We start from the raw sequence: 27,583 nt of genomic DNA, 5'->3' as shown, positions 1-27,583 counted from the left end.
AAGGAACCAACAAAAGATAATTTAAATAAAATTCTAAACCATTAGAAGGAAAGAAATCACAACTCATAAGAGTTAGTTTTACAATATCTCCGAGGATGATAGTTATGACTATAACCAGGTAATGAAATGGTTAAGCTCTTTATGTAAACAAGCAGAATATCTGGCACCAGGCTGCTTAATTAAAAAGTGTTTCAAATCATTAATACAAGGAAAAACAGAACTGCTTTGCAGGGAAAGCATTCCACATTTAATAACTTGTGTGCAAATGATCAGCACATGCACAGCTCCACTAAAGGAAAAATTCAAATGCTGTTATCTTCACAAATCCTTAAGTCCATTTTACTTCAGATGATCTTGGGCAAGTTATGCTTTGTTCTGTGTACTGGTGCAGTCAGTATTATTGGCATCTGCTTACTCATTAGCAATGTGAAGAACAGTCTAATTAGGGTACAAAAGCAATATGGTCCCGTGCATCAGCCAGATTGTTTGTCACTCCATCGCAGAATGCAACATGTCCTGCTGGGAGAATACTATCCTGATCTCATTCCCTTTCATCAGTGTTGGAAAATAACCCGAAGCGTAGAGATGTTATAGAATTAAACCCAAAAGGATTTCTCATTATTTAATTTAATGTTGTCACATATTTTAAATCTAGATAATAAAAAATAGCTACTGTTAGATATCTTTGCAAAAGGATAATATGTTGTTGGAAACTGGCTGGCTGCATGTTTAAAGTCAAAGGACCTCCTTCATAATTCAAAATTCAGTGCCGAAATACCTCGATCAAGGCTGCCCTTCATTTACAAGGTATGGCAGTATTTACTGAGCAGGAACAAGTTGTTTGACCTACATGCTAAATGCTCATGTCTCTCTTCTTCAAAAACATATTTTCCTACATCTTTCTCCCTCTTGTATTTACCTAACTTTGCCTTAAACTTACCCTTGTTATTCAGCTCATCCATTTGTTCCTTTGATTTGATCAAGCTGCTGCATAGCTGCAGAGCATTGAGCATTGTACCCTAATTAGACTGGGAATTTTGCATTTGGCAGATTGTAAGGTCAAACTGGCATCATCATGGAGGTAAAATGCCTGTCCTCCATCGGTAGCTGCCGGTTATACTCCCCTTCCAAAACTCCCTTTCAATTATGTCAATGAAATTGTGAAATCGCAGTGCAAAATGAAGCCCCAGAAAATGAGCATGTCTATGATGATGATGAATTTCTGGGCACAAGCAACCAGTATCAGTCTTAAGCATGAGTGGATCTTCTCTGCATTGCTCCAACATATTAGTTGCATGCTGATTTCAGCACAACATGCACTTTTCTATCCTGTTATTATTACTAGTACATATTCTGTACTATTATTATTATTATGTATTATGTACTACACTAGCACAGCATCCTCAAGGTTTGCAGTGTACTGCAAAAATTGAGAAAATGCCAATGTCATAATAATTCGGTGTTCCAAAGGAAGCCCATGAGAAGACTGGAAGAGGAAAATCCAATGGATATTGTCCAACTGGATTTCACAAAAAGGCACTTTCCATTGCTTCACAAGATAGAAGCCTGTGGCATTATTAGGCACCAGATACAGGATTAGGAATAAGCTATGACAGGCTATAACTAACGCATGTGGATTTTCCTGTAGGGGTGTCATTAGTGGTGTCCCCCTAGGATCAGCCCAAGGTCTGCAGTTCTTCCTGGTGTCCTGGTGTCCATTAATGACCTGGCAGTGTGGAGTAGTATGTTGGTAGACGACACCAGAATCACTTCAAGATGAAGCCTGGACGTCTAAGCCAAACGGGTGGTGACTGCACATGCCAGGTCTGGTCTGAATCAGGTCTACATTATAATAGTACATTTGGGTTTGGGTTGGGACTGGTCCTGCTCTGCTGACCAGCTCAGTACTTTATCCAGCTCAGTATTACTGCACAGGTTATCAGTTCTGTACCAATGGCAGTCGAAATGCAACACATCTTTTTCTGTGGATACATGGGGTTTGGTTCAAAATAGCTGTGGTTGGGTTGCGTTTTATATCTCAGCAAACCTGCAGTGCACATAGTAGGATTGTAGCAAAGCAGTTTATGCTGCAAAAGCTCGTCACTCCATAATAGCAGCAAACCTGGGGGTCCTTAAGCAGTTGTTCCCTCATAGTTTCCCATCAATTCATACAGCGTGGATTCAGACTCATCAGCCCACCAGGTTGACGATTTATACCTATACGACACCAGTTGTACGTTATTCCCCCCTCGGATTCTATCACCCATCTAAACCAGCTACAATTTATCGTGGCCCAATTAATCTGCTCATCTTTGAGATGAGGGGAGGATCCAGAGCACATAGGGGAAACTCATTCAGTCACGGGGAGAACATGCAAACCCCACACAGCCAGAATCAAAGTCTGGTTGTTGGAGCTATGGGACAGGAATTCCAGCTGTTCTCTTCAGACATGCAGTGTTAATAATATCAGTGGGCGGTTAATGGTCAGCATGTGGTGGGCCGAACAGCCTGTTGCCATAGAGATTTCTGTATGGCAGAAGGGTGGCATCGCTGATAGAGCTGCTGCCTCACAGCACCAGACACATAGGTTCAATCCTGACCGTGAGGCTATCCTCCAGGTGTTCCGGTTTCCATCCACATCCCAAAGACCTGTAGATATTTAGGTTAATTGGCCTCTGTAAATTGCACCCATTGTTTAGGGAGTGGATGCAAAAATGGGATAACATAGAACTAGTGTGAACAGGTGATCGATGATCAGTATGGACTCAGTAGGCCGAAGGGCCTGTTTCCATGATGTATCTTTCAATCTTTCGATCAATCTTTCGATCAATGAAATCAGGCTCATGAACTGAACTGGTTAATGAGTATGAAAGAGAGAGCATCCATCTAGATGTTGCAAATGCAATGGTAAATGATTAAATGATCTGTAACCTGTTGGACGTCCTTGAACTCGTGTTAGCGAAGGACTCGTGTTTATGTAGTGACTTCTGTGACCTCTTCCTTTACAACTCCCTTAGTACTTCCCTAATCGTGTCCATGATGTAGGAAACACAGCAGCAGCCAATGTGGGCATAGTAAGATCCCACAAAGAGCATAGGGATCAATGGCCTGAGGACGTGCTGTGCAGTTGAAAAATAGACACTGGCCCTGACTTAATGGAGTGTTCCCCAGCCCTTCTACAGCCAGGGGAAGCTTCAGCTGAGAGAGCTGTCAAGCCAAACACAATATTTTTCTTTTGCATATCTTTCATTATTTGTCCTATATCACTCTATATCACTGTCCATATCTCTTGTTTCCCTTTCCCCTGACTCTAGGTCTGTAGTGTCTCAAAATGTTACCTATGGACTTCAGTAAGGCATTTGACAAGGTTCCACATGGAAGGTTGATTAAGAAGGTTAAATCGTTGGGTATTAATAGTGAGGTTGCAAGATGGATTCAACAATGGCTGAATGGGAGATACCAGAGGGTAATGGTTGACAATTGTATGTCAGGTTGGAGGCCAGTGTCTAGTGGAGTACCCCAAGGATCTGTGTTGGGTCCACTGTTGTTTGTCATTTACATTAATGATCTGGATGATGGTGTGGCAAATTGGATTAGTAAATATGCAGATGATACTAAGATAGGTGGTGTAGTTAATAATGAAGTAGAGTTTCAAAGTCTACAGAGAGACTTGGGCCTTTTGGAAGGGTGGGCTGAAAGATGGCAGATGGAGTTTAATGCTGATAAGTGTGAGGTGCTGCATTTTGGTAGGACAAATCAAAATAGGACGTACAGGGTAAATGGTAGGGAATTGAGGAATGCAGTGGAACAGAGGGATCTGGGAATAACTGTGCATTGTTCCCTGAAGGTGGAATCTCATGTGGATAGGGTGGTGAAGAAGGCGTTTGGTATGCTTGCCTTTATAAATCAGAGCATCGAGTATAGAAGTTGGGATGTAATGTTAAAATTGTACAGGGCATTGGTGAGGCCGAATCTGGAGTATGGTGTGCAGTTCTGGTCGCCAAATTATAGGAAGGATGTCGACAAAATGGAGAGGGTACAGAGGAGATTTACTAGAATGTTGCCTGGGTTTCAGCACTTAAGCTACAGAGAGAGGTTGAGCAGGTTGGGTCTTTATTCTTTGGAGCGTAGAAGGTTGAGGGGGGACTTGATAGAGGTTTTTTAAATTTTGAGAGGGACGGACAGAGTTGACGTGGGTAGGCTTTTCCCTTTGAGAGTGGGGAAGATTCCAACAAGGGACATAGCTTCAGAATTAAGGGACAAAAGTTTAGGGGTAACATGAGGGGTAACTTCTTTACTCAGAGGGTGGTGGCTGTATGGAATGGGCTTCCGGTGGAAGTGGTGGAGGCAGGTTCGATTTTATTATTTAAGAGTAAATTGGATAGGTATATGGATAGGAGGGGATTGGAGGGTTATGGTCTGAGTGCAGGTAGATGAGACTAGGAAAGGGAGAGTGGTCGGCATGGACTGGTAGGGCCGAACGGGCCTGTTTCCGTGCTGTAGTTGTTATATGGTTATATGGTATTATATGGTTATTCCTTTTCTCCAGAGATGCTGCCTGACCCACTGAGTTACTCCAGCTTTTTGTGCCCATCTTCGGTTTAAACCAGCATCTACAGTTCCTTCCTACGCCTTTGAAAGAGTTACTGGTTCTTTACTTGCAATCAGGAATGGGAAGAATCCTTTGATGACTTCTTCATGGACCTAAATCATCAGTATATAATCGCAATTTTACAGATTTGAATGACTTGCTTAACAGAGATCGAATGATTTGTGGAATCATGGAGCTTAGTCTGAAAGGACAGCTACAACAAGTGAAAAGGCATAGAATTATAAAACTGCAGAGATATTCAAAGCCAGACTAGAAAAGTTGGATTGATAACAGCAGGAAATATATGGGGTGAAGCACAAGAGAAACAGTTGGGTAACGGACAGTAATGATGGCTCCAGATGGCTGATAACGAAATGCTCCAGGTGTGGGAAAAGGTGTGTGTGATGTGGATTGGAAAACCATTGCTCCAAACAGTGCAACGTAAAGAGGACATGAAACATTCATGCAGTGGATCAGATGAGCTATGCAGGGACACAGAAAGGGTTAAATCAGGGAACCATTTGAAGACAATGTCCCAGATGTCAAATGAAGTCTTACTGTGGAAAGTACAGTGGAAAGTACAGTGGGTACTATATCTATACTAAGATATTGATGCAAGTACAACAACTGACACTTCAACCTGACACAGGAGCAACACGCAATGTGTTTCCGAAGCAAATCACTAATCTTGAAGCAGTGCAGTTGAAGCCAAGGTATAATTTACTATTAATCTACAAGTCTGCACTGAGGTCTGCTAGGAGATGTTCTCTGAAGACGGTGACTGCAAATAATCAAGAAAGATGTGGAATTCACTATATCTTTAGTGGCCACACCACTACAGCAGAGATGACAAAGCTCTGTCAGTCTATGGGCAAGAGACATGGTGAAGGTGATGTCCATATCAGGGCAACGTGGCAGAAAACAGTGTTGACTTGATTAACCTCAAAACATATGTTCAGGATGAAGGAAGAAATGCAACCAGTTGTTCTATGTGCCATTGATATATTGTCTCAGGAATTGATGGAATGTCTGTCTATCTTTTAAACTGTTAAAATAATTACCTTCATAATGTATGCCTTTGTTAGTTGAAATTACCAAGTATCCTGAATTGCCTTAGTGAGTGATTGAGAGGAAATACCAAGACACAACAATCCCACATAACCATTGGACAAACTTACTGGATAGAAATGGATCTTTGAAATGACCACTTCTGTAGAACTAAGAAAGTTTACTCTAGATGGCTCCCATTGCAAATGGCTCACACACCATGCATTACGAACCCATCAAGCACAAAGCCTAATTGAAGCCAAGGACTGATAACTATGACTACAGCTACAAGGTGAACTGCCTACTGTAACCATAAGATAAAGTACATTTACAATCAAAATTCATTTTAAATTACCAAAATGTACTGAATTTCAAAAGTGATTCTCTCATCTCACACATTATCCTGCTGTTCCATTCTTGATTCTCTGAACAAAATAGCCAATAGAGAAAGACACTATCATTGACGCTATCAATTAAGGAAGATTTTATTAATAGATATTACCAACAGGGAAAGTACTACCAATGGAAATACTACTATCAATACCACTAATAGGGGAAGATAGTACCAACAGATACGAGCAACAGGGAACATAGTACCACCACCAATCGGGTAATATAATACCATCAAATACTATCAACAAGGAACTATACTACCAGCAAACAAAACCAATAGTGTAAGATGCTACTAATGAACACTACCAATAGGGTAAGATACTAGCAACAGACACCACCGATAAACTAATTTTGTATCAACAAATATATAAAGAGGGGAAGATCACTAGCAACAGATAGAACAAAAAGGGGAAAATGAACAATCATTATTTAACAGGGAATCACTTTAACTATTTGCCATAATGTTGGTCTCAGATGTGAAGTCCCTTTAATATTTTTTGTACTACAAGATCTTCAGTTAGCATTCTACTGGAAAATAGACTGCAGTAAACTGTGTGAAATGAGAATAGGCAATAATGCTCATCAAGACTTCAGATGATAAACAAAATTAGCAGGCAATGCGGCAATTCTCTATCCAGATGGTTCCGGCTGTTTGCTACATTGCAATGGTCTTCTGTGTCGAATGACTGAAGATTGTAAATTTAACTAATGACAGGAGACTTCAAATGCTGTAAGACAACCATAATGTGTACAAACTGAATACTTTCCTTCAGTTTAATTCAGACATCATGTTCTACTTTACTAAAATAAAACTAACGGTAGTTGTGATGAGAAGAACGAAGAGGAAAAGGCAAAATAAAGCATATTCCAGATTAATGTTTCATACAATGATATGTTATTCATCAAGGAATTGCAATTTGAAGAAAAAATGAAATGGAATGACTGGAGCTGGTGTGGTGTGAACAGGAATTAGGCAAAACTGTGGACAATGAAATGTAACCAGCCATAACAGAGAGGTGTATCCAGCAACTTTCAGACAACAAATATACATGCAGACATGTATACATATTTGAACACACACAGACACACACACACAGGGGGGATGTATGCAGGGAGCAACGCAGAAAGGAAAGTACGTTTTTCTGGTCTCTAGTCAATTAAGCTTGAGGCTGTCAATGTTCAAGGGCATGGAAATCAAAAATATTTAAAAACAGTCCTTCGGGATTGTCCTGATAGACACATTTTTCAAACTTTAATTAACAGATATCAATCATTGGAATAAACAATCTTGTAAACTGGACACAAGATGGTTGCTAAATTGTGGCAAGTCCATAAATCTGGCCTGGTCCTTCACTCTAGTTTTGGACATACTGGGGCATTCAACCAACTATTAGCAGAAAGGTAGTGAGGTAACAACTAATGCAGTGAATCAGCATAGTTCGAGCACTGAAGGTTTTCACTTGCACTGACGCAAGCTCTTTCAGATAACAATGTGAAAACGCAATAAGATTACCAATTCCTCTTACGTCAACATTTACAATCTACTCACCATTTAAATTTCCATTATTCTTATCAAAGTGAATAACGTCACATTTTCTCACATTATGTGCATCTTTTTCCCAGTAATTCTGATCACTATATCCTTTTGCAGGCTCTCCATTTTTCTCTTTCTCCACTTTTGTTTGGCCAGCAACTATCAAAATTTGAAAATTGTGTAAAACCTCCAACACTTCTTGGAGTGATGCTGTGCCATGAATTTCACTCCTATTCAAGGGTGCCAAGCACACAATCCAATTCTGAGAAGATCGTATTGAAACAGGCCCTTCACCCATCAAGTACAAGCTGATTATTAAACACTCATTGACTCCAATCCCACTTTCCCTTCAAATCCTCCCCCAAATACAAACCAGCACATATTTCGGATGTAGGATCTATATGGTCAAATCTATCTATTATTTCCAGAGATGCTGGCTTTGGGTACTGTCCATGTTCTCCCTGTGACTGTGTGTGTTTCCCAAAGATGCTCTAGTTTCCTCCCACATACTAAAGGCATGTAGGTTAGTTGGCCACTGTAAATTGTCCCTGATGTGTAAGTGAATAATAGTATCTGGGGGGAGTTGATGGGAATATGGGGAGAATAAAATGGGATTTACATAGGTGTAGGATAAATGGTGTTTGATGGTCAGCATTGACTCAGTGGGCTGAAGAGCCTGCATATCTGCTGAAGGATAAACACAAAATGCTGGAGTAACTCAGCAGGACAAGTAGCATCTCTGGAGAGAAGGAATGGTCCTTCCTACACTTACTGCCGTAGGACTCTGAATTATATCAATGGGCTCTCTGATGTATGCAAGCCATTGTCACACAACAAAATGACCAGAGAGCCATTCACAACTCTCTGTAATTTTGAAAAAAACATTGAATCTTACAATAAAACCATTCACCATTTAACGGAGAGTTCTTATCCCCTGTTCATTCTCCATATTTTTTTCTAATTATGTAGCCAGTTTCTTTGAAAGCTACTGCTCTTTTAACCATTGATTTGAGATCATAACTGCACACTGCACAATAATATGTTCCTCATCTCTTAATTTCCTGAAGTCTGTCTCCTTTGATAATGATTCTCCCCTAAAGGCAAGCTATGCTACCAACGTTCTCTGTTATTCTGAACAGTTCAAATAAATCTCCCTGAACCTTCACAGTCCAAGCTTTTCCAATCTCTCCTTTTATATACATCCCCTCATCAATCGCACCATTCCAGTGAATTGCCCCACAACTATTCTGTAGCTTTGGTATTAATTTTGCTGTTTTACATACACACGTGTACCACAAACAAAAAATATTGCATAGTTAAATGCTTCAAGAAAAATTATAGCCTCTCTTAAGCTCCACAAATGGCACTTAAAATTCCTTGTTTCTGGGAGACGCAAAGAATGGATATCAGTTAGAAAGTAAAATAATGGAGATTTTCATTATTTAATTATAATTTAAAAAGACTGAAAAATCTTTGAAAAACAAATCAATCTATCCACTTATCTGTGATGTTATTTATTGTTAATATATAATGTTCTTGATGAGATGACATCTGGAATGTTGTTATAAACTGGTCTCCCTACCCAGGGAAGAATGTACTTTGAAATAGGAACGCACCAATGCTTTACACATTGGCACCTGCAATGGGGAATTCATCCCTTGAAGAGAGATTAGGCACACTGGGCTGAAATTCCTTTGAGTTGAGGTGCTCTCAACAAAACACACAAAATTCTAACCAGGTGGGATAGGAGCAGGGATGATGCTTCCCCTGGCTGGAAGGTGTAGAACCTGGAATCAGAATAAGATGTTGACCATTCTGGATAGAGACACGAAGAACTCAAAAGCTGTAGAATCTTTGGTATTTCCTAGCCAAAGGTTTCTGTGAATGTTCATTCACTGAAATCATGCAAAACTCAAGTCAATGGTATCAGGATTTTAAGTGAATCAAGGGAAATTGGGATGCAAAAAAAGTGATGCTGAGGCATAAGATCAGCTAGAATAGGCATGAGGGGCAGAGTGGCCTGCTCTTGCTTCTGTTTCTTATGTTCTCAAGTTCATATAAAATATGGTACGCGATGAGCCTTTTGATTAAGGAACGGTAGCCTCAATCTGCCTGCTTTATTTCAAGTTGCTGACTGCCTCGGACTATGATACTCCCATCTGTACCGTGTATGCAGAATGTCAGATTTAATTGACTACACAAACATGAAAAGGTGGTTGTAAAAATCCTACCAGAGGCTAATGTTCTCTCAGCTGCATTATCTTCAAGTCCATGCCGAATAAAGATTAAGCAGCAAGAGTAGAAAAAGCACCACTCTCATTTCAGATTGTTTCTGAGATCTGTAAAGACTTTCAACACCATACACTTCACTTTCAGAGGCCCTGTTTAAAATGCCCCAGTAGGGAACACAACTTTTAAGATGGGACTCTTGTTCTCTCTGTACAAAAGCATTTCAGATCTAGTTTCACAGAATACTTCAGTTCTAAAACTGTACTCCTCTGCTATAGTAACAAGCCTTTTCTTTAATCCCAGTAAATAAAGTTTAGTGAATGGCAAAAGCTTTAAGGAAGAGAATTCTTCCAGTATTACAGTTCCCAGAGGAGTCGGAACTATTCTGTAGCCTCACAAGTCTGTGTCCTTTCTCTTTCTCCACAACCTTAAGTCCAGGTGTTTAATGCTGATTACACATTCTTAACAGAAGCTAATATGATTAATTATGTAGCTTAATTCTCTGAACTACCAAAGTGGAGAGGGATCTCATACACTTCATGACAACGCATTAATATTTAGCTCCCTTTAGAGACCCAGTGCCATTGGTACCAAGTGAATTCAGTCGAGATGAGGAGCTTGACACTTATGATTCATAGTGTTGCTTTGACAGAAGATATATTAAAATAATATACAACGCATAAATTCACTGTTCCATATTTAGAAGCAGTGCTGATAAAAGAAATTATCTTAATTATGAAATAATTATTTCCATCCTTAAGCTTCAATGAAAGATGAGGGAAACTTCATAAATCTGGCTGATGCTCTGTGCTGAGTGGTCACAAAGTACGAGTGAAACCACCTGTCTATTTCCTGGATAAATGAGGAGCTGTGACTTGTGGTGTACCTCAGGGACCTGTGCTGGGGCCCATTACTTTTTCTCATCTGTATCAATGATTTCAATGAGAATGTATAAGGCAAGATTAGTAGGTTTGCAGCCGACACTAAAATAGGTGCTTTCGTAGAGTGTGAAGATGGTTATCAAGAATTACAATTGAATTTTGATCAGCCAAGGAATGGCAAATGGAGTTTAATTCAGATCACCATGATGTATGGCGTGTTGGGAATTCCAACCAGGGCAGGAGCTTCACGGTAAATGGTTGATCCCTGGGGAATTTTGAAGAGCAGGAGAACATCTGCATGGTTCCATGAAAGTGGCATCGCAGGTTGATAGGGCGATGAAGAAGGCTATTGGCACACTAGACTTCATTTGTCTGGGAATTGAGTGTAAAAGTTGGGGCATCGTGTTACAGTTGTACAAGATGTTGGTGAGGCTGGACTTGGAGTATTGTGTTCAGTTTTGGTCACTCTACTATAGGAAAGATGGCATTAAGCTGGAAAAGGTACCGAGTAGCGTTAAGGGGATGTTGCCAGGACACAAGGCCTGGGTTATATTGAGAGGTTGGGCACGCTATTCTTTGAAAAGTGTGGTAAGCTGAGGGGTGATCTTATAGAGGTGTATAAAATCATGAGGGAATAAATAGGGTGAATACACAAGGTCTTTTCCCCAGGGATTGGGAATCAAGAGCCAGAGAGCAAACACTTAAGGAGAGAGAGGAAAGATTTAACAGCAGCCCAAAAACAAACCTTTTCACACAATGGATGAGCTGCCAGAGGAAATAGTTGAGGCAGGTACAATAATAACATTTAAAATACATTTGGACAGATACACGGACAGGAAAGGTTTATAGGGTAAAAGGTACTTGCTTTGAAGGTACTTGCATTGGCATGGACGAGTTGGGACCAGGGTCCTGTTTCCATGCTGTATGACTCTTTGACAAGCCAGAAATCCATTAACATGTAAACAAATATAGTGTCACTTGGTTTCAGGCCAGTGGAATAGATTATCTTTTACACCCACATACTCCCAAATATGTGGTGCAGACCCTTTCCAAAGCCCTGATACTTGTACATCAATTCCATTTTCTACTTATCACCCAAATCAAATTATCCACAGATCTGTGTTCACCAATGTCCCCAATTCCTTACAGTTCTTTCTGAAGCTCAGTTGATGACACCAAACTGGTAATGAAAATCCCCTTTGACTTTAAATGAGTTAATGTATTATTGGTGCTACTGGGAGAACTTGGGGCAATCATGAAGCTTTTTCAGTTAGAGTTGGTTAAACAAAAATCATATGACTTGAAGAAGATTATTAATTGCACCTATATGTTGGATATTTGTTCCAGAATGCTATTGAGAAGAACAATGGGGGTATTTCTACACAGCAGAAGAAAGAGCAGCAGATATTGGGGTTTGTTCATTGGATATTTACAGCAGTTTATCAAACACATATCATCCCTAGATAAAAAGCCCCCTATGAAGATAAGTATTTTCAACTATTCTGCTGAGATTGCATGGCAGCTAGTACTAAGAAATGTTCATACCATCAGTGAGCACTAGTGAAGTATAACATTTTCCAATTTATATGGCAATCTGTGCTATGAATATACCATGAGCTTACCTCAAGCAGTTGGCTGATATATCCATCTGAATTTCCGATCTGTGTTTTTCTTTTCCCATTAAGCAGTACATACATTATATTTGCATCTGGAAATGACTAGAAAGTCTGTTCTGGTGCATTCTTGATCTTTGACTTACATTTTGAAGACATGCAGGATTAAAAAGGTTAGTTTTTTCACTGCAACATGTAGCAGGTTGGCATTTCCTTAGTACATTTCTCAATAAATTTTCAATCACTAAAACTAATGCTGCTCTGATCCCCGTGGAAATCACTGTCCACAATCAAGTACGGAAGATCAGAATCTCATTTCATCAAAGTTCATCATAAAACAAATGCTACAAACTCAACATTGAAAATCAGAATCTGGTTAGGAATACAAATGCATGGGAACAGGCCTTTCTGCCCATTGAGTCCACACTGCTTTTTTGCAAGAGCTATTCAGATCCCACCTTAACACTGAAAATTATTTCCTTTCCTTGATTTCCAGATTGAATGCAATTATTGTTGGATTTTACACTTTAAAGAACTTCCTTTACAGATCTTGTAAGAAAATAACTGCAGATGCTGGTACAAATCGAAGGTATTTATTCACAAAATGATGGAGTAACTCACCAGGTCAGGCAGCATCTCAGGAGAGAAGGAATGGGTGACGTTTCGGGTCGAGACCCTTTTTCAGACTGATGTCAGGGGGGGCGGGACAAAGGAAGGATATAGGTGGAGACAGGAAGATAGAGAACTGGGAACTGGGAAGGGGGAGGGGAAGAGAGGGACAGAGGAACTATCTAAAGTTGGAGAAGTTCCAACTTTAGTTAGTTCCTCTCTCCCTCTCTTCCACTCCCCCTTCCCAGTTCTCCTTCTATCTTCCTGACTCCACCTATATCCTTTGTCCCGCCCCCTGACATCAGTCTGAAGAAGGGTCTCGACCCGAAACGTCACCCATTCCTTCTCTCCTGAGATGCTGCCTGACCTGCTGAGTTACTCCAGCATTTTGTGAATAAATATCCTTTACAGATCTGTTCTTTTAGTATCTGGCAGAAACAGTGATCCTTTGTAACTGAGCATGAAGGGTAATCTCTCACATGGGGAATGCTTTGTTCTTTAATACAGCACCGTGGTGAAGAATGGTTTTATAACTTCCGAGCTAGCACTGTGGGCAACAATTGTTCTTTTCTGTTGACAATTGAAATCTTCCTAACTCCACAACAATGAAACACAAACTAAGAGGAAGACATTGGTAAAATGCAACAAATAAAATGAGCTATTTTTTTGTTCATCACTGGATTTGTTGCTGTGGATAAGAATAGGGGGATACTTTACAGTGATGCCGTCTACTCTTGACCATCAGGGAGGGGGGAGCGGTGGGGATAATCATCACATCATAGAGGTCAACACCTGTGAAACCCAAAGTCTGGTAAGATATCCAGAGCTGATAACCTGATATAGTCTGATATCCAAAATTAATTAAAATTAAAACAAAATTGGTAAATTAAAACAATAGCTCATTCAAATTTTTGTGAGAGTGGGCAAACCTGGGCAAGCTATTGTTTCAATTTAGTGATTTTAAGCAATGTTAAGATATCCTTACAGAACAGATGGCTCATCAGTAACAATCACCCATGATGGCTGTCTGCTCTGGGCATTTCTATTCTGGGGCCAAATTTAGATAATAGATGGAAATGTTTATCAGTTTCATAACCTTTTCCCTCGTCTTCATTTTTCATCTACTCGTGAGCCGAGAACTTGGCCAAACTGACAGGAGCACAGACATTGCCTCAGGTATGCCGACAAATAAGCAGGACCATCCTAAAAACCTTAGAAACATTGAAAATGATGGTAACGCATTAACAAAATGACAAACATTTAGTTTTTGCTGGTTTTCTCCTTCCATGCCCTAAAGAAATTCAGCCCTTTGCACAACTAGTGTGACTCCACTTAGTCTACCACTAGAGGTTGAGAAACCTTGCAATAGTTAACAAACATTTAACAAGGCTATGCAATTAAAACAATCTATTTAGCATGCACAACCCACAGCAGGCTTTAGAAAGTGCAAGATGTTTGGGAAAAGGATTTGAAAGATGAAAGCAAAACTTGAAATCCGAAATTTGCAACTGAAATCTGAAGTGAGGAGTGTCCCTTGTATATGTTTTCTCACATAAAGCACCAGGGCATTCAGGCTGTTGAATCTCAGCCAGCTCTTTGAACAACCCTTTTTGCCCCATTCTCCCTGTAATCTTATTCCCCTGTAATACATTGCATCTTACATGCCTGTCAACTTTACCCTTATTCTCTTGCCATCTACGTACACACAAGGGATAATCTACCATAACCGATTATTCTTCCTTGGGGATTTGTGAGGAGCCAGAGGACCTGGAGGTAACCTTTTGAATAGACCTCGAGTACCCACTTTATCTTCTTAATTACTGCACATAAAATGGCCTAATTGTCCAGGATATTTCAGTCCAAATAGTCCCATGGTCAAAAGAACCACTTTATATGAAAAATATTTGGCTTTTGATTATGTGAAAACTCGTAATTTACCTCCCCGACAACCGTTCTTCCCTCACCCAGCTTCATGTATTGACTTCATTGCAGAGATGTTCATTACATGAGAGCCTGACATTTCAGTGAATATTGTAAAGGGCCATTCGCATCTGTAAAGGCAACAGAAGTGCAGTATCTGTAGTACTTATTATTTCCACCTGACTCCAAAATCAAATATGGGGTACTTCTTCTCAAATTTTAATGATTTACATCTAAGGCTGAGGTGGTAAAAAGATTCTTCCCTGCCTCCTTGATTTCCACTTTATAATGCACCTAAATTAAGGATCACTCTTAACCTTCAAGTGACAAGAGATATAGAGTGCGCTTATCACTGTGTACACAGAACAGAAACAGGACCCAATCATATGTCTGCGTATCATTATCTGCTTCCAAAAATCTGGAAGAATATTATAGCTGGAGCCATAAATACCTGCCTTTATGTAATGCACTTAACAGTTTACTATTGCAAGGTGACAGTGGGAATATTATCCAACAAAATTTAACCCCAGGTCATATAAAGAACTATTAGTTCTGGTGAAAGGAGAATTTTAAATAAATAGTGTAGGAAAATAACTGCAGATGCTGGTACAAATCGAAGGTATCACAAAATGCTGGAGTAACTCAGCAGGTCAGGCAGCATCTTGGAGAGAAGGAATGGGTGCCGTTTCGGGTCGAGACCCTTCTTCAGACAGAATACCTCAGCTAGTGATTGCCAAAGATGGATTGCAAAATAGACTCAATTACAGAAACACAGAAGTCTGTGAATTTGTTTATTAAAACTGCAGATGTTGGAAATCTGAAACAAAAACAAAATGCTCTATCCACTCGACAGATCAGGCAGCATCTTTGGAGAGAAAAAGTTAAAATTTCAGGTACGGATGATTCTCACAAAGTGCAAAGACCTGAAATATTATCTGCCTCTCCTTCCATGGATGCTGCATGACATGCTGAGATTTCTAGGAATCTGAGAGCAATGGAGCTGAAGAGAGTCGTAAAGATGAGGCAGGTCAAAATGAGGATATTTGAACACAGTATCACAGGTACTCAGCAGGACAGGCAGCATCTCTGGAGAGAAGGAATGGGTGGCGTTTCGGGTCGAGACCTTGTCCAGCTTTTTGTGTCTATCATCGGTTTGAACCAGCATCTGCAGTTCCTTCTTACACTGTATCAGAGGTGCTTTCTGCCCACCACACTGCACAAGCTTGTGTTTGCAATGTATGATTTACTTGAAATTGTCTCTTACAACTGCATATTCTCATGGGATCAGTTTGGCACTGGCCAATGGACTAGTCACGTGGCACTAAGTGCTTGAGTTGCCTACAGTGCTCAAAAGAAATAACTACAGAAGCCAGGTTATTATCTGCTTGCCCCATATGCAAACAGTTCACCTTGCTTTTATGTAATGCACGTAATAGTTTAGGTGACTAAAGGAATATTATACGATAAAACTGAACTGCAAATCATATAAATAGCCATTACAACAGGTGAAAGGCTGGGGATACTTCAGCAAGTAAAACTGAAGATAAAGTCAGAGCTTGAAATTAAGCACATCTTACACACCTTAGTGAAGCTGTGCTCGAGTATGAAAAAGCTTATCTTCTTAAGCTAAAATCTAAAGTTACAGATGACGCATCAGATGCAAGTAATTAAAAGACACTGCTAGTGGCTGTGTTGCAATGTAGCTGGTGAATATCGTACATTCTTTAAGCAGAGCGCAGTGAAATAATTCTAACTTTGTTTAAATAAATTACCATTACTCACCAGCAAAAAACGTACGTTTTCTCTTTTCAAAACCATTTTTTTAAAAACAGAACCTCATGATCCTCTCTAGTGAATAACAACTGAAGTAACAACTCCTTATAAAGGAATAAGACCTGAAAATCAGTCTCCTTCCACATGAGTAAGTAGTCTATAGTAAGTTTGGCAATTGAGCAGCACAGGAGTACAATTAAGAAGACAGCACTCAATGTTGACAGCATCCCTTACTCACGGGTAGTGTCAGGGCATGGTGAAAGCTTGACGGAGTTTACACTTGAAAACATTTATCTGCTAGTCAAAAGATTTTTTTGGAAACAGATTTGATCGCCATCCGAGATTCAGCATTAAGGTAGACAATATCACACCGGCTTCATTCACCCCCCCCCCCCCTCCCCCCTCCCCCTCCCTCCCCCCCATCCATGAAATTAAACCAACAATTTCAGTGGCATTAAAGTTACCTTTACAATGCTGAACCGGATGAAGAACCTTAAGGATCTTCCGAAGCACAACATATTTTTCCCATGTTCACACAGATTGAAGCGTTCAGCACTGTTCAAGGTACTTTAATGCACTGTGGCAGCTCAGTATTTAAACTCTACTACACCAAAGATTCAATAGGTTCTTTTAATTGTTCATTCACCAAAAATTACTATGCAAAACGCAAGACCCACAGTGTTACAGAAGGGTTCAATTAAGTATAATTTTCTGCAAGTGCAACAAAAGCAGTTTTTGTTTAAGGCTCAGTTTTTTAACGCTTATTTCAAATAATTTATAAGATGGCAATGTTCTCAGAAGGCTATTGTGCTGTCAGCCAGCTGTAGTTACAAGGCTATTATACTGCTTGGGACAGAGCAATTCTGTTTCATTCTGCACATTTAAAGTCTCCATCTCAGTCAAAATCACTGAATGGTGATAGGAATCAATCTGAATATGCACATTGTTTCTCATTGGGCTAAACAACATAACTACTATTTGGCCTGCTTTCTCCCACCCTCCCGTCCTCCTCCCCCACATGGCCCCTGTGGCAAATAGGTACATTTTTGTGCAACTTAAGGCTTAGTGACATTCATTTTAGATGCCAGTTAAAACTGATTTAACGTGGGAAAATGCTTCTTTTCAAAAAGATAATAACCTCCTTGTCAAAATTGTAGTCTAACTCTTTCACCAAAATCTGAACTGAAGGATATTTTCTGAATTCGCCTTTTTTGTTTCATGTAATTCTTCCCGAATTCTAGTTCCCTATACATTAAAAATAAAGTTTAGTTTTCACATGAAAGGTCAAGCAAATACGTATCAAAACATACCCCACAGCTAATACACTTTACCATTCAAATAGCAGAGCAGAACAGATTCATTATTTGGGTTCTTATGCAAGCTGAATTGTCTGTTTTCATTTTTAGATCAGTAGAATTTACAGCTTGGCCACTCTAAAAGCAAAAGGGAAGTAACTGTTCTACATGGAATTTATTATTATAAGCTACAAGCAGTCCCAGTTGAATGATACTATTGGGAGGTTTCCATTTGCTATTATGGAGTGTTTATATTAGTAAGTCACAACTGGCACATAATATATCATGGTCGGGTTCATCAGGATTTTTTTACCGTCTGTTTGAATTTTCATCCATTGACTTGAATCATGATTATTGTTGTTTAAATCGCTGATAAATTATAGAAGGTTAAAGAGACTGATTGTTCTTCTGCGAATCATTTCTGCTGGACCGCCATCAATATTTTCCAGTGAAAAGTAACTGCCACTCGTCCCAGTCATTAAGAACTCTACAGTTCCTGTGGTATATTCATAGCAACCTTCTAAACTGGGTCTTTAAACATCGCTCTGATCGCAAAACTTTCAGGAGAGCCTGTTTTGCTCCGACGCCTATATGTCACGATGGGGTTGATAGTATTGGCGAGAAAAAATAAATTCTACATCATCGGGGAAGGCCTATGCGGGGACAAAGGACTTCAAACCTCAGAGAGTTGTACATTTTGTGAAGCCATGGGTATCAGTGGCGCTTTGGTCCGATGTTTGCATGCACTTTAAGTACTTCGAATTCACAAAACGAACATTTTGACAGTGGGTCGTCTTTTAACAGCAATGGGTCACATAGGGCTTCGGGACTACATGAGAATAGATAGCCACAGGCGTAAACTTGCTGAAGTCACCTCACCCACTCCCCAGCAAATAAATGAACTTGCTTGATAAGCCGTGGACGCAGGTGAAAGGCACACATGATAAAACCCCTGCACGCTCAACCGATCAGACGAAGGCTGCGCTAATCTAAAACTGTTGCCAATTGCAGGTCAACGTCAGATACAGAGAAAGAAGTTTCCACAAGCAGGCATATGGATTTTTAACATGTTAGAACCGACCGTGTTTAGACGGTCCTTTTGTTTAGACGGTCAAAACATTATCAGAATTGTTTTAAAATAAATAGTATGAACATTTCTTATTGTATTCGAGGATGTGTGCAAATATGGTAAAGTTTCATTTCAGAAATTGAATAGGTGCATAAGACGATAGAATAAAATATAGGTGCATAATAGGTGCATAAATGCATAGTAAAGGTTTTAAGGAGACGGGAGCCTACGCAGGCAAATGGGACGAGCTTGGTCGGCATGGACGAGGTGGGCCGAAATGCCTGTTACGCTGCTGTATGACTCGATGACTCTGAATGGCAGGGTCGGCTTAGATCTCTCCCCCTTCCCCGAAATACACAATAGACGCCGATTACTTGGCGGTAATTCGTTCTGTATGCATGTATGCGTGTGTTTATATGTGTGGGTAAGTATATATGTGTGCCTTCTTGTGTCCAAGTCTATGTTTGTATGTATATGTGTGTGTGTGAGGTTGTGTATACGCTTTTGGGAATGTGTGTGTGTGTCTGTGTGAAAATGAAAATGAAAATGACTGTTATCCAAGGTCAGCTCTTTCTGGGCTGTGAAGAGGCGGCTCCGTTATTTCTGCATGAGTGCTGGGTGAATGAACCCCTCACAGCTGCCATTTCTCATTCGCGGGCCATTTATTACAGGTCGCTGCGACAAGCAGCCATTTAAGAAACAATTCCACTCGCTCATTACCCTATGCACAGCAACTTTCAGGCTAAGGCATTAAGCTGACAACTGACCGGGGGGAAGACAAGGTGAAGGCATCGCGGCTTCATTAATGCCCATAGTACCGATGAGACGCAAACCATGGTTTGCTGAAAACAAAATGTTCATTCAATTGGATGTTGAAGCGTGTTTGCACACAGCCGGGGTATGGCCCGAGAAACTGCGATCTGTCCAGAGCAGAGACAGTCAGAAAGAAATTTAGCACAGGTGTGTTCAATGGCTTTGGCTATTTCTTACTGACAAGAGGATCTTAAATAATCAGCACTAAACCAAAGTTCTTGTTTATGCAGCGGGTAGCTGGGGCCCGGCCCCATTGCCTGGTGGATGGTGCAAATAGCTTTCAAAATGAAACTAATCTTTCATTGAAACAAAGAAGTAAAATACCAACAAAGTATGTGGCCCAATTGCATCTTAGAGGGAGAATACAGGGGCGATTGGTTGAATGATTCGACCGGTCATTACAGAATACATTTCCCACTGATCAGTCATTCTTCAGAATGTTATGCGCCCTGAATACCTTCAAATTTAAAAATGCATTCTAGAAAATTAGATATCTAGCAAGTATTTTTTTCTTTAAGTAATCCCAGTTTATGGTAAAATAACAGGCGAGAGATCAGTTGAATATTCTGCCGTGCTATCGTATTGTTCTTTTTTCACAGGATGGACTTTGATTACAAATAATACATTTATAATGTGATCGCAGGTCGTGCAAGTTATAGGTTTTTTTTGCATAAGATACAGGATATTAATACATTCCCGAGATTCCGCGCCCAATTCTATAATTATTCCCCATAAAGATTCTAGCTCACAAAACCGTACAATTGAGTTTATATATGGGCCGGTCCATCTCCATCAAATCCACACATTGTGACTTATTTCTTTCTTTCTTTCTTTCTCTTTCTTTCTTTCTCGTTCTTTCTTTCTCGTTCTTTCTCTCTCTCTCTCTCTCTCTCTCTCTCTCTCTCTCTCTCTCTCTCTCTCTCTCTCTCTCTCTCTCTCTCTCTCTCTCTCTCTCTCTCTCTCTCTCTCTCTCTCTCTCTCTCTCTCTCTCTCTCTCTCTCCTCTCTCTCTTTCTCCCGCTTTCTCTTTCTCTTTCTTTCTCTTTCTCTTTCTCCCTCCCTCTCCCTCCCTCTCTCTCTCCCCCCCCCCTCTCTCTCTCTCTCTCTCTCTCTCTTTCCCCCCCCCCCCCCCCCCATGTCCCCCCTCTCTCTGCGGCCGTCAGATTTCGCGGGAAAACGAGTTTATGTGGGTCGCTATTCAACCCTCGTCAATTTCACACCCTGTGTCTGGCCTGTTGTAAAAAAAACAATGACGCTTTTATTGGTGTCAAAGGAGGGGTCGTGCCGTATTATCGCAACCGCTAGCCTTTTCGGGATTTTGGAAAATGTACGAATAATTTCCGCGGGCAATTTCGGCATCAATCATCCAGTCCCGACTCTGCGGTGTGGGAAACTCACTCGCAGGGTCTCCAGTGAAAAACGATTTTACTTTAAAACAGCACAGACACATGCACATTCACACGCTCTCTCACATACCAACTCAACACTCTCGCGCAGTTACACAGCACATATTCTCAGCCATACACACATACACTCTTATGCACACACATTCATTTAAACACACACACACAAATACTCTCTCACACATCGACACTCGCAGAAACAGGCGTACACTTAAACTCTCACATACATTGTCACGAAACATAGTCGCGCATCCTCTCAAAAACTCTCTTGAACGTACACCCACAAACACAAAGATACACTCTGATGCGCGCACACACACACACGTTTTACTCATACACTCAAATACTCGCACATAAACATACATACGAACACAGGCACCGTCCCGCACCCCCCCCCCCCCCCCTCCCCCCCAGTAATGTCAATGCCCAGTGTCAATGGTTTTCATAGTCAGATAGCCGTTTACACTATTTCGGTCCATCTATAAATGTAACCTATACTGGGTGTATTTAGGGCAATTTCATCTCCGCCCTTCACAAACTGCTATAAGATGAGCAGAGCATATTGGCTGTTTGTGAGAAGCGGACTTCTTCCTGGGCACCCGTTTCGCGCTCTGGGGTTACTGCAGGACAACCACTGTAAACTGATCCTAGTTGTTTCACAGCAGCCTTGGCTGTCCATTCGCCCTTTAAACCTCAAGCAGTGAAAAAAATGCAACAGGTGCATGGGGAACATTCTCCACCCCCTCCCTCCCCTTCCCGCTCCCCATGGGGACGGCGCGGCTCGCAGTGAATGCCCGGAGTGTGGCCATCCTGCGTGTGCCGCTGTGTAGCAGCAGCCGGTCCGACAGTGCGGGCAGGTGCGGGCTTCTCTGCGCCTCTCCACTGCCGGCTCTGCGCAGGCGTCTCACCTGGCGTCCCTGGTTGCCAGGAGACGGGCGGCTGCAGCTGAGGTGCCAGCGCCAGAGCCCGGAGCCCCAGCCGGATTAAACCCTGCATGCACATGTAAGGAAGGGGGTCAGGCGCAAGTCTCACCGCGATGCATCCTTTGCATGTCACCTATCAGTGTCACGCCAGGGTTCCCGGACACTGCTCTGGTCGATTATGCATTTAGTCTGACCAACACGGGACTTAGAAGGACAACACAGAATAGAGTGATACCCTTGACCCGCTCACTGTCTGGCTGCTTCCCCTTCTCCAGGTACCGCGCTCTGCCACAGTAAAGGGTCCCGGCCCATTTCCCCAATTGCAACGGAAGATAATCTACCCGAACGTTTGGCTGCGTTTCTCTGCACGGGTGGGTACTGCTTTCCGACCTGCCCTGCCGCGCATTCACAGCCTTCACTCCGGTTGTTTTTGTTTTAAATAGCTAGTGATGGATGGACTTCGTTATAAATGAATATCAGCCTAGGAGATTGGGGTTTTTTTCCCCGACAGCCGGCTTCCAAATTATGGAGCGATGGACGCCTTTTGTCAATGGTGGCTTTGAGTAAAATTATTGCCAAAATGTGCTGCGCCGAGGGACGGCGTCTCAAAGCAACTAGCCCGAACCATCCGAAGCCACCCGCAGTCACAGTGTGTCTGTGTTTCCTCTACCGGACCAAGGTGTAAAGTGGCTTAAATGAATCCCGAGTCCTGATGTCAAAAAATACATAGTTCGCCCCACGGTATCATTCAACAAAGGGGGCATTTATTCGCGTGTTGTGTCTCCAGTGCCGTGTAGGTGTCTTTTGACAGCGGCCCACTCTCTCTTTTAATAATTGTGGAGACTTATCATCCGTGACTGTTAGATGCCACGGCAAACGGCGAAGCCGAGGAAAGCTAATTCCTCTGCTTAAACTCATCAGGCAATTTCCCATGCGTGTACAGGCATCGGACCACTCCCGGGAACTGGTTGTACAACAGGAGTTATTTGCCAGCATTGATCCTCAGACAAAACACAATGTTAAATAAATCCCGCCGGCCTTGAATCCCTTGTACGTTGGGTGCAGGGAGTGCCAGGTAGCGAAAGATAAAGATTGGTAAAACACATCGATTAGACTTTATTGCGTGAATGAATTTATTTCCGTTGAATTGATCCAGTTGAACTCCCGCGGATAGGAAGGAATTCACCGAGTGTGGGTGTCGGAAATATGTAGTAGCCACATAACAGAGAGGGGAACAGCGGCAGAAGAATTACAAAAACAACCTAAAGTGGGGTATGGGAGAGAGTGAGTGCGTGGAGGTGGGGGGGCTTGTGGAATGAATTTCTGGAGAAAGAAAACGCAGGTAGCAACATTCTGCCAGGCTAGCGCCGGGAGAAAAAATCAGGACCAAGGTTGTCAGGTTACCGAGAAATGTCTAGTTTGGGGTTACAGCGGGGTCGGAATGGGAGCAGCGATCTATGGCCACAGCGAATCCCAATACACTGAAGGCGAAGAGACGGCGGCGTCAGAGGAAAACCTCTGAGAGGGGTTTGTCAGGTGCTGGACAGCGCTGCGCGATCCCTATGGATTCCTGCACACGCACACATCACACCGGAGCACACGGACACAGGTCGCATGGCAGCTTCTTCGCTTGCTCTGCTTCCACGGGCTAGGCTGTGCAGCCGAGGGCTGACCCGCCTCGTCCGATACCATCCGATCCAGAGTGTGTGAGGGTCCACCACTGTGCGCCGGAGCTGTCAGTGCTCGCCCTTCAGTATGACAGAATACGTCTTGCCTTTTGACAAGGGTGGAAGGGAGTAAAGCAGACCGCGTCCCTTATACATTCACCTCAAACCTCGGAGCCGTCTGACAGGCTGACACTGTCTGGGCTTCCTTCCCTTGCGTGGATTGAACTCCCCGTGCTCACATACAGATCGAGCTAAGCTCCATTCATTCATTCATTCATGGGGTGGATTAATAAAATGCAGAAAGCGGCAACCGCCACTGCTCGTCTTTACCACCGTTAGTTCCAGAGGTCCAGACCCTCTTTGCCCATTTCTCGAGGTCAGGGGCAAACCAGAACGATGCAACTATATTTACAATGTCGAGTTATGCAATTCCATCCTGTTATAATTCGCGTCGTGTTTAATTAAATGTTTTTGACAGGTACACATTCCAGCGAGAAGTTTACATTGCAGCAAAAACAATGCAATAAATGGTAACCTTTTACAACACTGCGAATGACTGGCTTGTGTTCTTACGCGCGAAAGCTAGGGCGACCAATAACATCAATCCCGGAAAATAAGCATCAATAAAATACTCCGCTGCAACATAACTTGAAGCGTGTCTAATAATATGAGCAGCAGATTGTCTCCCTTCGTTTCCTTAATTTGCTTCATCTAAAAGTAATTCACTCAACATCTTGTCGCCCCTGGCACCCCAGTTGAAGCCGTCCTTGTTGAGACATTGATATCAAAACAAACTATTGCAGGCTGCCCTACGCTACCCCACAGCAGATTGAAACCCAAACCATATTTTAGATTTGATAAAGTCCATACAATTAGCACATACACTGAGGGGGAGATGAACTCGTTCCGTTTTATTTCCCATAAAACATTAAAAGGCAGTTACTTTCTCGTTATGCACCTGCACCAAATGTGCATTTTGCAGCTATGTTTATCCGCGTTATATTTAACTAAAGTTGTTCAACCTAGGTCACACACAAACCATGTTAAGGTCCCGCTGCCAGGGGAAAATAAATAGCAGACAGGCAAAACTCGGTTCACTGCCACATAAGAAATCCTCACAAGCTGGAAACTACATGTCAAGCTCAACTGCTTCTGAAAGGCGCAAACACGCATAATTAAGGCATTCGCACAAAAGATTTTAAGAAGAAACAACAGCAGGGAGCTTTGGGGACAATTCAAATTGTTACAACACTCCAGTGGCTCTTAGTAACTGTGTGACACACATACTTCTACACTAACTGCCATTTAAATGAAAGCTTTGAGTGCCTAAAATGATTTAATGACAAAACTTTGCTTCATTCAAGTTTACAAACAGGGTAAATATTGTGCCAATATTAAAGCACAACACGCACACACTACGCGCCAAAAACACTGAAGGAAACCTGTCACTTACCTGACTGCGAAATTATTCCCCGCACCTTCAGTGTTGCACACAACAAACTCGCAAAGAGTAGCGTCGTCAAATTCATTTTCTTTCAGATTTGTCTCTTTTTTTTCTTGCAGTTGGAGGTTATGTCAAGTCAGTGCTGCATAAAATTATATGACTACCAACTGCATCCTCCAAAAGTCAGCATCAACTTTTTTTTTCTCCCAGTTTTCTCTTTCTGTTCTCTCCCCCTTGGTGTTTCGTTTGCAAGACTTTTACAAGTTGCAGAGTGGTGGCTGCGCTGGGTGTTTGCTCGGTCTCTCACCCTCTCTCCTCTCTCACATTTTCCCTCCCTCTCTCTCTCTCTCTCTCTCTTTCCCCAGTGCAGCGCTCGCCCGAGCTGCTGGATCGGCTGCTCCCGACATGCACAGCCATTGACAAACTCGCCTCCCGAAGCCCTCCCGCCCGCCCCTCTCTCACGCTCATTGGCTGCCCTCCCGCCCAGGCACCTGCCATACATCCGCTGATTGGCTCTGCCGCCAGCTCAACACCCCCGGGACACCGGCAGTGCATCCCGGGAGTTGTAGTTCCGTGTTATACTTTCCTACACCCCATCATTCAACTATGAGCGACTTGTTTGTTGTCAGTCTATGTTAAATTTGGTGTCCAAGGGTGTGCGTCTGATACGTAACCTCAGACATGGTAAGGCGGCAGCTCCACAATATGTTTCGGACAGACCCTCTACTTATTGTTCCATGTAGTGTAACAAGTGTAATGCACCGAAATAGTTACCGAAACACTTCGGTGCACATACTGATGAAACTGCAACTCTCTCTTTTATTTTAACTATAAAGTGTCTGATAAGTGTCGGACGGTTTGCAATTTGGATCTTTCCATTAATTTCTCATTTGAATAGTTTATCTGCAACAAAAGTAGAAATGTTTACTATTTGAACAAACCGCCTCAAATGAATTGTCTCGGCACATTACTATGCTCATCATTTCAACAGATGCGCAGCAAAAGTCCAGCTTTTACACTTAGATATAGTTATTTTAATATCGTTTAAATTGTACAATATTTTCTTCAGATAAAATAAAATACTTTGCGATTTGCTTCGGTAGTTCATTTTCCCGTAGATAAACACAATCCTGCTGACAGCTACCTCTCTGGATCTAGAAGTGACACTTGTCACTCTGGCACAGCTCGAGCTCTCACAATTTTGTACTTGCAAATTTATACACATTTATCTTTCAAATTCCTGCGCGAACAGGCACCATAACACACATAAACGATAGTTTGTAAACAGATGAAAAGTGAGTTTTATTGAGATGGGGTCCGCAGCTGACAAACTGTAACCTATCTAAATTCCAATTACCAGATTCATTTTTCATGTGCAGATGCTCTATCAGCGCCACATGAATTTATAACGCATATGCTGCATATGAGATTTCATGTATTACTTTCAGAATAAATAAATCACAGTCACAAATTCATGCTGGGCGAATTTTACCCCGCCCCTCCGTTGTAAAAGAATCGGCATCTACCTTCGGATAAAATGTAATTTTAATCGTTTATTAAAATCTAAGACTGTGCAACAACATTCCCAGTCCTTGCGTAATCTAGTCGCGCTTTAGACGAACGACTTTATTGCAACCGGATTCCAGAATTGCATGATTTGTTTTGCAATTAAGTGTGTGAGAATGCTGCTGGTTCCCAAGTTTCTCTATCGTCGGAGTTACACACACGGCGGAAAAGTGTTTCGTTCTTGTTCATTCAAATCGTTATCAGTTTAATCAGCGGACGCAGGTCGGTTTTCCACCATTGACTTTCTTTCGGCTGTTTTGTTAATCTGGCAGCGCTCTCTAGTGGTATCGGTCCAACGTGTTGTTGCAAAACTCATTGTAAAACATGCTTAATTCCGATTCTAAAAAAATACTCTAGTTGCTTTCATTTCCATGAATTTCCATTTTAATTTCTGACTTTTCTATTAGGCCTGTATATCATTTCGATTATAATTTCCAAAGATGTTGTTTGTGTTGATTTCTCACAATTTCCCACCAATCTTCCATATTTCCAGAAATATTGTTAATCTTTTACAATTTTTCCGTGAATCTGCTAGCATTTTATGTGATCTTAATTTCAACCAAATAAACTGTACATAAGATTTCCAGATTTAAAATATTAAAAAAACAGAATAATAAAGGACTCGAAAATAATGCAATTTTAAGAAGGATGCGCTTAGTCCTTCATTGCCTAGTCAAAACAAAAAAGGTTCGGTAGTTTATTCCAACAATGAATATAGATCTTATAATACCTTCATGAAAATAATGTTTCTTATAAAATTAAAATATTTTTGGCTTTAACATCAAATTTATATTTAGCAGGTTTTAGTTTAACT

At 41.5% G+C, this 27,583-nt stretch overlaps 1 protein-coding gene across 7 annotated transcripts in view; it reads right to left on the bottom strand.

Annotated features, from left to right (window-relative positions):
- Window positions 1-25,572, bottom strand: part of erbb4b (erb-b2 receptor tyrosine kinase 4b) — a 741,684-nt gene extending 716,112 nt beyond the window's left edge. For all 7 annotated transcript variants that reach the window (XM_078403687.1, XM_078403689.1, XM_078403688.1 and 4 more), the window contains exon 1: window positions 25,213-25,572. In XM_078403687.1, coding sequence (XP_078259813.1) covers window positions 25,213-25,288 — 76 coding nt within the window. In that variant the 5' untranslated portion in view covers window positions 25,289-25,572. The remainder of the gene's footprint in view (window positions 1-25,212) is intronic.
- Between the last annotated feature and the right edge of the window lie 2,011 nt (window positions 25,573-27,583).

The sequence above is a fragment of the Rhinoraja longicauda genome, chromosome 8, assembly GCF_053455715.1.
Source record: "Rhinoraja longicauda isolate Sanriku21f chromosome 8, sRhiLon1.1, whole genome shotgun sequence".
NCBI lineage: Eukaryota > Metazoa > Chordata > Chondrichthyes > Rajiformes > Arhynchobatidae > Rhinoraja > Rhinoraja longicauda.
This window is presented reverse-complemented; position numbering and strand designations above follow the sequence as displayed.